This window comes from Gymnodraco acuticeps, unplaced genomic scaffold, assembly GCF_902827175.1.
Source record: "Gymnodraco acuticeps unplaced genomic scaffold, fGymAcu1.1, whole genome shotgun sequence".
Classification (NCBI taxonomy): domain Eukaryota; kingdom Metazoa; phylum Chordata; class Actinopteri; order Perciformes; family Bathydraconidae; genus Gymnodraco; species Gymnodraco acuticeps.
The window spans coordinates 1,864,411-1,876,413 of NW_022990565.1; the positions used below are offsets into that span (position 1 = coordinate 1,864,411).

Sequence of the window (12,003 nt, forward strand, 5' to 3'; positions counted from 1 at the left end):
AACGTGTGTTTCTCTGCCCTCCAGTCGACAGATATATGTGAGCAGATCTTGAGGGTGGTGGCTCGGTCCAGCCGGCTGGAAGAGCTGGTGCTGGACAACACTGGACTCAGAAGGTCAGAGGTCAAATAATAGAAGCTTTGTCCTGGTCATGGTTTGTGCTTAAATCTATGACTTAGTCAACTTAACAGTACATACAAACTCTAAATTGTTCTTCTGTAAAGTAAGAGTAAATAAGCAGACTGTGCCCAGGACCAAAGTCCATTCTGGATATCAAATGTATGTTTGCTAGTTTGTTGATTGTGCCTGATGTAAGGTGAGAGGTTATCACATTTCACACCATTCATTCTTGCCAAACCGGAGCACTCATTGTGTCATTCTGTTCCTTCTCTTTCTCCTCTTCAGTGATTTTGCTCAGAAACTGGCCAGCGCTCTGTCCCACAACCCCGCCTCCACGCTGCAGACACTCAACCTGAGCAACAACTCCCTGGAGGACAAAGGTTCAAACGTGTGCTCACACACACACATCCTGCACGCTGGATTCATTGTATTATTGACATGCTTACAGTATATAGGTCACATACTGTATGTGTCCTTGTTTTAAAATAAATACGGAGGAGATATATTTATCTAGATATGGCACATTAGATTTGTGTATTTTTAATTGTTTCCAACATATTTGCTATAAAGGTACCTTGCTTTTGCTTTGCTTTTTTGAAACGTTCAGTCTTTCAAAGGGCTCCCAGGTGTTGTGATTAGGGATGCCAGCGATTATTCGATTTTTTGAATATTCGTTACAGTCTCCATAATCAAAAATTATTTTTAAAATTCGATTTTATTTATATATTTTTGTATTATTATTTATGTTTTTCTTTTTTTTCCTGGCTTAGTTTCAACCAAAATATAGACTAATGCTAATAATAGTAATGGTATTAATAATCGTAAATGGCCATTGGTCACACCACCAGTTTGTTTTACTGTAAACTTGGAGGATGCCAGCAGCGCAGGCTGCGCTGCTACACACCGACCCCCCCCCTCTCCGTCACACGTGCGATTGATTTATTGGCGATATACAGAACAGTGAGAACAACACAACTAAAGATGAACAAAGCGGTACGTTCTTCGAACTGACAAGTGCAAATGAAGTAAAATGCGAATAATCGATTAATATTCGCCAGAGCTGTCCGATTTTCGTATTTGATCATGGTCAGTTTCTGGCATCCCTAGTTATGATGCGCCCCCTTGTGGCTATATTGGATGCTCTACTGACAGAATGTGTTACTCTCTGCAGGTGTTGCTGCTCTCAGTGCTCAAATTGCCAAACTGCCCATGGGCCTGAAGCACCTGAACCTCTCCAGGACCTCCATGTCTCATAAAGGCGAGCAGGAGAAACAAACATGAAGTCATATTTGATTATTGTCCTGAATGAAAGTTTCAGGAGACTATATTTGTCATTTCCTGCAGGTGTGAGCAGCCTCTGTCAGGCTCTCTGTGCCAACCCTGCAGTGTCCGCCGCCCTCACACACCTGGACCTGTCGGGGAACTCGCTCAGAGGAGATGACCTGCAGGTACAGCGATACCTCCTCTGCTTCTATCACACTAACCTTTAAGATGATTTATGCAACCCCACAGTTTGTTTTACTTTATCTAAAAACGTTGGACTTAATTGGAGATGGACAAGCTCCAAAGGAAGACAGTTTTTTAGGACATCTGATGTTTTTAAATGAATGCATTGATCTGTTAAGATGTCTTGTGTATTTATTTTCTGCACAGAACCTGCACAGCTTCCTGAATAACCCAAACTGCCTGGAGACTCTGGATCTGTCTAACAGTGACTGCCCTCTGGATCAGGTATAATCAGGCCATACACAAACTAACGTTTTTATCATTTATTAATTGTATTGAGTTCATATAATAAACAGAAACATTTCAAGCTAACATTTACTAAATTCACTTTGAACTAAACTGGTCCCAATAAATTTATTTAATCAGTCTAAGCATTGGTTTAAAATAGGTAAGATATAATAAGTAGAAAATACATTCAAAGGGAAATGGTATAGATATACTGTATGCACTTCCAAGTAAGGTGAACGTGTGTACACTTTCCCACCCATGTTTGGAATACAAAATGTTTTCACTTTGTGCTCAAGTGTAGTTTTGTGTTTCTAGGTGTGTGCGTCTCTGCTCGGAGGCTGCCTGAAGCATCTCTCTGTGCTCAACATGTCAAAGTCAGTCTTCTCTCACAGGTCAGATATTAGACTCGCCCTTCTATCAGCACACAATTCTATTTCTATCAAGTTCAGACCACATTATACACTTTGACTTTGGACCGGATTGGCAGATTGCTCCAACATAACACTGTTCAACAAATACTACATTAGTTTAAATGCACATGTTCCTGTTTGAGATTTACTCTACTTGTATTTTGCTCTGATTGTTTGACTGCTCTGTACAGTGTTGTTTTAACTCGTATGTCCCCCCATCCACACAGGAAGATTAAAGAGATCCCTTCGTCCTTCAAGCAGTTCTTCAGCAGCGCTCTGGCTCTGAGCTCAGTCAGTCTGTCAGGAACCAGGCTGCCTCTGGAGGCTCTGAAGTAAGAAAACACCCCTGAAACTTGAAGACCCACAGCAATACATGTTTCATTTTGTGCAGTCCAAAATTAAATCAGTTACGGCCCGTCCACACGGCGGCATGCGTTGAAGCCCATTCACTTTGAATGGGGTGACGTCACACTTTGCCGAACTGCATTGTGGTTCCGTCGCTTCGCTCGCGTTACTCGCTTCAAAAGTTGAGCAATGTTCAACTTTTGAAGCTTCGTCAGCCAATCAAATCATATGCCAGTACAAGCTCTATCCAATCAAACCGCGTGCTTGTGTGTCCGGGGCGGGAGATTCATGTGATTGGTTGTTGGTCGAGTTTCAGACACGCCCACCGGCAAGCTTCAACGCACGCTGCCGTGTGGACGCTGCGTCAGAGTTATGGATAGCTACAAAGTTGTCCGTGTGGTGAGAAGAGAAAATGTGCAATGACAGGAACAACTATTTTCTACTGTTTTAGTAATCCAAAATATAACATATTAAGATTAAGCAATGATACCACTTTCTGAAAGCTACTGTTAACTGATAAGTCTTGGGTTTTTGTCCGCAGAGCGTTGTTATTGGGGCTCGGCTGCAACCCAAACCTTAGCGACGTGTCTCTGGATCTCAGCTGCTGTGAGGTAAAACTAACCCTAAACACACTGTTTAAAAATGTGCAATCATAAAAGACACTCATAGATCCTAAAAAAAAGAGGACATACTATTTATATTTTTGTAGGTTTATATTTGTTTTTGTGCCATGTTCAAAAAGCTCTTTATTGTTCTCATACTGCCTGTGCTGCAGCACCTCTTTTCACCCTCTGTCTGAAACCAGAGCCCAGTCTGCTCTGATTGGTTAGCTGGCTGGCTCTGTTGTGATTGGTCAACCACTTAGAGCTGCCCTTAGCCTACAATGTGTTGGAGCACTAGCCAATAGAATCGCAAATGTTACATAGCGTTTCAGGCAAGGGGGGAGTGGTGTGGGAGGAAAGGGAAAACCCCAAAAAGCAGAATAGGGCCTCTTCATCTAGTTTTTGTTTATTTAAATTGTACACTCTTTTCCTCTCAGCTGCGTTCAGGAGGCTCCCAGATCCTGGAGGGCTGTGTGGCAGAGATTCCCAACATCTCCAGTCTGGATATTTCTGACAACGGTGAGGACATGTTATGTTTGAAACAGTTATGATGCCGCTGTATTTACTTTGATGGCAGCAGTTGATGTTTCTGTGCTCCTCCTCAGGGCTGGACATGGACCTGACCACCCTGCTGGTCTGGCTGGCCAAGAACCGCTCCATCAGACACCTGTCACTGGGCAAGAACTTCAACAACATCAAGTCTAAGTGGGTGACTAACTGACAAAAAAGCAGTATTCCAGCTTCCTGAAAATGACATTACTTCTGGATTGTTACATTTATCAAGTACTTTATAATAATGAAGGTGACTAAGAATGCACTTACAGTATGTGGTCCCATATATATTTAAAATGTTACTACACATTGGTTTGTCATTTAATCACATTTTGATTTTCAACATTTTCTGCAGAAATGTGTCTCAGGTCCTGGACAACCTGGTTCACATGATTCAAGAGGAGGATTCAGTACGTGAAACATTTTAACATCAATTGAACATTACGTTTTTTGTTGTGATTCATACCAGTTCTCTTGCTGTTATTACCATTAAGAATGTCCCTGTTGATGAAAAATGAACTATATGTATACAGTATATAGTTTATAATATACTATTGAATATCAATGTGTTTCCCCTGCAGCCGCTGACCTCTCTGTCCCTGGCTGACTCCCGGCTGAAGACGGACCTCTCCATCGTCCTCAACGCTCTGGGCAGCAACACCTCTCTGACCAAACTGGACATCAGCGGGAACGCCATGGGAGACATGGGGGCCAAGATGCTGGCCAAAGCCCTGCAGATCAACACCAAGCTCAGGTGAGCAAGGAAGCCGCATTATCCCGGAAAAGCTATATTCATTGTGGGAGCTGCTACATCTGTGTGAATTTGGGCCTCCTTATGGTCGGTAGAAAAGCCCATGTGCAGGGGGCTAAGTCCCCGCTGTCAAGTATGCAAGTTCGACTCCCACCTGCGGAAAGTTTGGGGATGCGGGAACGGTTAATCTGATGGAAAGGTAACTGATAGAAATCTGGTAAAATGTCTGCGAGATCATCTCTGTTCAGATCAGAGACAAAAAAAGATAGCACTTTCACTTGTTTTATTCAAATGTGTGTTTGTGTTTGGGTATGTTTGATCCTCTTGGGTTGTGTGTGTGCAGGACGATAGTGTGGGACAGGAACAGCATCAGTCCTCAGGGTCTACAGGACGTCGCTGCTGCTCTGGAGAAGTAAGTATGAAGCAGTCACTGAAGGTAAAATTCCTATGCATGCTATCCGTCCTGCTCTGACTTTGTACTAGTATTAAGTCATGTTAAGTTACTATTTTCTCCCCCCCCAGGAACTACACCATTCGCTTCATGCCTATTCCCATCATGGATGCTGCTCAGGCACTGAAGGCGAGCCCAGAGAAGACGGAGGACGCCTTACTGAAGGTCATTGCCCTGTTTATTTGATTATTTTGTAAAGAGTACTCTATACCAGTGATTCTCAAATGGGGGTACGCGGACCCCTAGGGGTACGTTGGGGTACTGCAGGGGGTACGTGAGATTTAAAAAAAACAAAAGTTAATTAAAAAAATACCATGCATGATTACAAAATAATCTTAGTACAATAAGTTAAATAGAAAACACAATTGTATATAAAATATTCCTAGAACCACTAAGGGGGTCCTCATATAAACATGTCAAATTGGTGTATTGTATTTTATAGTTTTGCATAATATATCATTTTGTTCATTGGTTTGTTAAACAGATATTACTTCAGTTGAAAAAGTCCTTTGAAAAATCAGTTTAAATTTGTTTTCTTTTTTCATGCATAAAATGAAAATATCCTTAGTTTGTTGTAAAGGAGTTAATAAATCACACACTGAGGGAACATCACTATATTGGAATTATTTGTATAGGCTTTTTCGATCAAACATTTTCGGGGTCGGTCAGGGGGTACTTGGCTGAGAAAATGTTTCAAAGGGGGTACATGACTGAAAAAAGTTTGAGAAGCACTGCTCTATATGATAAGTTAGATATAAGAGTATAAAAGGGGACATATTATGCTCATGCTCTCTCTCTCTGAAATGCTCTGTTTTAGTGCCTCTCTCTTTAAGCAGACCCTCTGAGAAAGCCTAGTCTGCTCTAATTGGCTTGCGAAGAAAATTGTGAAGGTAGTTCTTCTCAGCCATGGGTGCAGAACCTCTGATGGGGTATGGTATATTCTGATACAAAACTAAAAGTACAAGCTGATTTCACAATATTATATATTTGTATTATGTTTTTATCACCAACAATTACATGTCATATCGTTTTAATGTTTGTTAAAGTTGAACCAATTTGAGTTACTTTTTCAAATACCGGGTAGATTATTGGTAAAGTACGGAATCATATCATATCATCATCACATGTGTTTTTAAATGTACAAATGTCCTAGTAACTATGAGTGTTAAATGCATGTAGTGGAGTAAAAAGTAGATAAAATGTTGTGAAGTAGAAGTAAATGTAAAAATAAATGGAATTACTGAAGTAAAGTACAAATATGTCAAAATAGTAGTTAAGTACAGTGCTTGAATAAATGTACTTAGTTACATTCCACCATTGCCAATGGAGGGGAGCCAAATATAAAGTTATATATAAAGTTAGTTGATTCCCATGTTTTTATTTCACATTGTATAGGTTATTAGGCATTTCAAATACCCAGATGTTTGAGCACAAGCACTAGTTCCTGTCACTCTGTAATCACATTTCATTTTGACAGTTGAATAGTTGTGTTTTGTGGTGCAGATGGAGCAGTACCTGCTGAGGAACCATGAGACGCGTAAATACCTCCAGGAGCAGGCGTACAGGCTGCAGCAGGGGATAGTCACCACCACCACACAACAGGCAGGCTCTCCAACACACACACACACACACACACACACACACACACACACACACACACACACACACACACACACACACACACACACACACACACACACACACACACCATGTATACATCACTTCTGGGGACATTACATTGACTTGCATGCATTTCCTGGAGACTTATCCTAACCTTAACCATAACCAACACATGCCTAACCCTTAACCTTACCCTAACCCTAACCCTAACCAAGTTTTCACCCTAACATTAATGATTCCCCTCATAGGGACCTCCATGTTGTCCCCATAAGGGAGGCGAGTCAAATCCCATTCAATGAGTTAACATATCAGGGTTTGTATTCTGACCTCTGGTATCTGTGCTGCAGATGATGGACATGATGTGTGTGAAGGTGCAGGACCACCTGAACTCTCTGAGGTTCACAGAGACCAACTCGGTCCAGGAGGACATGAAGGTGGCAGAGAACTTCATGAAAGACGCCAAGAACTCCAAGACAGTAAGAAGACATGATTTGTGGGAATAATCCTAAATATAACGCTTCAATCCTCCAACTCCCATAGCTGACTGAATATTTAGAGACAGTAAAAAATCACCTTCTACCTGTTAGACAACACGCTTAAAACATGCATTGGATGTTAAGAGGCATATAACAATATTTTCCTCATTTATGGTGCAGATTATCAACTGCCTACTAGGCAGCCGCCCCCCCACTGTAGAGCCTTGCCCCCTCAGCTGCCCCCCTAACTTTGGTGTCCCAAAAACTGTACTTGTAGAAACAAACCTACACTATGTCCACAAGCTTCTCAAGCAACGAAACAAGCAGTTCATTAATTAAAAGTGAATCATTTTAAATATCATCTTAGGGCCGTTAAAAAACGTAGCTACGGCCCTGCATTAAACTGCGGAGCGGCGTTCACACCGACCGCGGCTCACACAGCTGCAGAGAGACCGAGTTGTCCCAGCACCTGAAGGTGGATCAGCTTCCCCTGGGAGCATTTCCCCTTCGACTGGTTTTGTTTTTAATAAGGACAAGAGCTTCAAACAAAATATGAATAAAACACTGCCGTTTGAATCGATAGCGTTTAACAGACGATCGCTGTTTGGGACGTTACTTTACAAAATACTACGCAGACAGCGCTTATTAAATCCACGTATATTACACATCACAGCAATGAGGCCAGATAAATTAAGGCAAGGCAAGTTTATTTATATAGCACTTTTCAACACAAGGCAATTCAAAGTGCTTTACAAAAAATGAAAGACATTAAGAAAATGGCATTTAAAATCAGTCATTAAAAAGAAAAGCTAATAAAATAAACATTAAAAGAAAAAATACATGGATAAAAGTTACAGTGCAGTCTAAGATATGAATAGTTCAATTAAAAGCAGCGACAAAAAGAAAAGTCTTCAGCCTGGATTTAAAAGTAGTCAGAGTTGTAGCGGACCTGCAGGTTTCTGGGAGTTTGTTCCAGATATTTGGAGCATAATAACTGAACGCTGCTTTACCATGTTTAGTTCTGACTCTGGGGACAGAAAGCTGACCAGTCCCTGAAGACCTGAGAGATCTGGATGGTTCATAATTTAGCAGGAGGTCAGAAATGTATTTTGGGCCTAAACCATTCAAAGCTTTATAAACCAGCAGCAGTATTTGGAAATCTATTATTTGACACACAGGAAGCCAGTGTAAAGACTTCAGAACAGGAGTGATGTGATCCACTTTCTTAGTGTTAGTGAGGACTCGAGCAGCGGCGTTCTAAATCAGCTGCAGATTCCTAATAGATTTTTTAGTGAGACCTGTGAAGACACCATTGCAGTAGTCCAGTCTACTGAAGATAAAAGGATGGACAAGATTTTCCAAATCCTGCTGTGACATTAGTCTTTTAATCCTAGATATGTTCTTTAGGTGATAGTAGGCTGATTTAGTAACTGTTGTAATGTGACTGTTGAAACTCAGGTCAGAGTCCATGACTACACCTAGATTTCTGGCTTTATCTGTTGTTTTGAACATTGCAGACTGAAGCTCAGCGCTAACTTTTAAGCGTTCTGACTTGGCTCCAAAAACCATTACCTCAGTTTTATCTTTGTTTAATTGGAGAAAGTTCTGACACATCCAGTCATTGATTTGTTCAATGCACTTACTCTGTTTTAATTGGAGCATAGTCTCCTGGTGAAATTGTTACGTAAATTTGTGTGTCATCTGCATAGCTATGGTAACTTATTTTGTTGTTTTTCATTATCTGAGCCAGTGGTAGCATGTAGATGTTAAAGAGAAGAGGCCCCAGGATGGAGCCTTGAGGTACCCCACATGTCATATTTGTCAACTCAGATGTGTATTTACCTATAGAAACAAAGTTTATTTTTAATTAAACCAGGATACATCCTTTACCGTCAAACTGGATCTAAACACAACTGCCTGTGTGCGTTTGATAAATACATTCTGATTTTATATTTATTATAGGCTATGCTACTTATCAGCTACATGGCCCTAACGTGTAAAGTTATACAAGCATTTGTACCAGTGCTTTTCACAAGTAGACTCGTGCAGGCTAGAGTAGCTGGAGTGATTCAACAACAACACAAAGACATATCTGAGAAGTGATCAGGACGAACAGAAAGAGGAAAAGGAAAATACAGTACACTGAAGAGATCAGGAGGGTCAGAGCCGGCGGAAGAGGAGGAGATGAAGACATTAGTGAAGAAGAAGAAATGTATGTGAGGAATAAAGATGAAGTGTCAGAAAGAGGGACAGAGGCAGGAATCAGGAGGCAGAGGAGACTCCAGCTGGACCACATGGTATGTTTTTATCCTCCTTGCACATAATCAAATCAAATCAAGTTTTATTTATATAGCACATTTATAAACGATTTTGGTCGAGCCAAAGTGCTGTACATATAATAAAAATAGCCTACAGTAGAGACACTTTACAGCAAATACAACAGCACAGATTGTTCAGAATATCAGTATGAGAAAAACGACACCCTCTGTCCTTAGACCCTCACATCGTACAAGGAAAAACTTCCAGAGAAAACCCACAGTTTAAGGGGAAAAAATGGGAGAAACCTCAGGGAGAGCAACATAGGAGGGATCCCTCTCCCAGGACGGACAGACGTGCAATAGATGCCGTGTGTAAATCGAAGAGATAATACATTTTACAGCATATAGACCGAATGTTAGGAAATGCATGTGTCTGTAATAAGAAGATGAATCCACGAGGATGTCAGCTACAATCCTGTGGAAGCCATCAGGGAAGCAGCATGACGAGACCCAAGGCAGGACCGCAGAGACAGGTTCAGCCACGACCCGAAGTCCACGACTTAATCCAGAACTCAGGATAGAGGATCCAAGACACAGGACTCCAGCAAGAGGATCAGCCTTGACTCCGGATCCCGGCGTAGATATAGATACAAAACAATAAAAAAGATTTGGCTGGGTTAATCGGAACAAGAGAATACACAGACACAGACAGAGAGGGAAAAGGTCATTGGATACAAGTTATTCTTGATAACCCTCTAGAAAGATCTCATGAACTTCCCCACTCAATCTATCAAGACCCGAACATTTCTATTAGATATAGGATAAGAAACAGAGATAGGGAGCACAACAACCTATCTCTTCGTCAGATGCAGTCCCCCGCTTATCTAAGCGACTCTGTACCCCGTTACCCTCTACAAGGCCATAGACCAGCAGAGAGAAAATGGGGGGTGGGTAAGGGTAAGGGTTTTTAAGAATAAACCGCAAGGGTCTAAAGGGAAAAAACATGAAATATAAGGTACTATATAAGTAATCCTATCTACTATTCCTATATTCGAATAATGTATAAACTATTTTTTAAATACTTTATGAAATCCTATGTTATGTTATAAATATTAAAATAAAGAACTAAATGAATAAATAGATAATTAAACAAAAGCCAGAGAGAAAAAGTGAGTTTTAAGTGTTGATTTAAAAAAAACCCGGGTCTGGGCCGACCTCACATGGAGGGGCAAAGTATTCCAGAGCCTAGGGCCAGCCGCTGCGAAAGCTCGATGCCCTCGGGTTTTAAGCCTGGTCTTAGGCACTATCAGCAGCAGCTGATCAGCCGACCTTAAGGCTCTGCCTGGGGTGTAGCGATGGAGGAGTTCGGCTATATAGGCAGGAGCCAGCCCATTTAGGGCTTTAAAAACAAATAAAAGGAGTTTAAAATCTATTCTGAACCGAACTGGAAGCCAGTGCAATGAGGCCAGAATTGGGGTGATATGGTCGCGCTTTTTATGGCCAGTGAGAAGACGTGCAGCTGCATTCTGAACTAGCTGCAGGCGTCTAATTGAGGCCTGGTCCATACCCACATACAGAGCGTTGCAGTAATCCAGTCTCGAGGTAACAAAGGCGTTAATAACCCTTTCTAGGTCTTTAAAAGATAAAAACGACTTGGTCTTAGCCAATAGTCGTATTTTGAAAAAGCAGGTCTTGACTACGGTGCTAACCTGCTTATCCAATTTAAAGGCGCTGTTGAAGGTCACTCCAAGGTTCATAACAGAGGGGAGGATATTTTTATTGAGGGAGCCCAGAATATCAACCGGGGAGACTGTTGGTTGGGGTCCAAAAAAGATGACCTCGGTCTTGCTCTCATTGAGGGTGAGGACGTTTTACAGCAGCACAATTTAACGGCTCTTAGTATTGACAAATATTGATTGAAATGTGTTGCTGCACAGGTCACCTTTAGCTCTCTTAAGAGATGGGTGATGTCATTTGTGTACTTAATTATAACTAAGTACTTTTACTGTACTTACAGTAAACATAATTCTAGGGTATCATGAGTATTTTCTGCTGTTTTATACTATATTTTAGTTTGTTTGTCTGAACACCTTGTTTCTCTTGTGCATTAAGAACTTGTGTTAGGGCATTATTTAACAATAAATAGGTTACACAGTATAGAATACCACATACGGTCCGCCCTCCCATGCCACCCTGGCATGACCTCTTGCCCCCCCCTTTGCCACCCCATGTAAAATGTTCTAGAACCCCCACTGCTACTAGTGATAAGGCATGGGACTATATGAACATTTTAACTCACGATTATCCTGGCCAAAATAATCGTGATTCACGGTATTATCCAAATTATAATAAAGAATACGCTTAAAAATCAAAAAATGGCACGCAAACTAAAATCTACATTGCATTTTGTTATACGACAAGTTTTGCCATCACAGATAGGGGCACAGGTTTTAAGTAAAATGACAAACAAACAACATGAAATAAGGTAATAAATAAACATCATAAGGTGCCCCTGCATAAATGAAAGGTTAGATCAAATGTAATAAGAAATGTGTGTGTCAGATCTTTGTCACATGATCAATCCTTTATGTATTATTCACTTATATACAATGATCATTGGCTACACAGCTTTTCAATTAACACATTTTGGATTATCCCAATAATGGAAATCATTATTTCGTTTTTTT

General features: G+C 41.0%; 1 protein-coding gene across 1 annotated transcript in view; it reads left to right on the plus strand.

Moving 5' to 3' along the window:
• LOC117553713 (F-actin-uncapping protein LRRC16A-like) overlaps positions 1–12,003 on the plus strand; it is a 65,925-nt gene that overhangs the window by 39,712 nt on the left and 14,210 nt on the right. Inside the window, 16 exon segments of the mRNA XM_034227759.1 lie at positions 25–113; positions 403–497; positions 1,289–1,375; positions 1,462–1,565; positions 1,771–1,848; positions 2,167–2,243; positions 2,489–2,593; positions 3,148–3,217; positions 3,646–3,727; positions 3,814–3,913; positions 4,116–4,170; positions 4,342–4,514; positions 4,855–4,923; positions 5,034–5,127; positions 6,466–6,564; positions 6,930–7,058. Of these exon segments, the coding sequence (XP_034083650.1) occupies positions 25–113; positions 403–497; positions 1,289–1,375; positions 1,462–1,565; positions 1,771–1,848; positions 2,167–2,243; positions 2,489–2,593; positions 3,148–3,217; positions 3,646–3,727; positions 3,814–3,913; positions 4,116–4,170; positions 4,342–4,514; positions 4,855–4,923; positions 5,034–5,127; positions 6,466–6,564; positions 6,930–7,058 (1,506 nt within the window).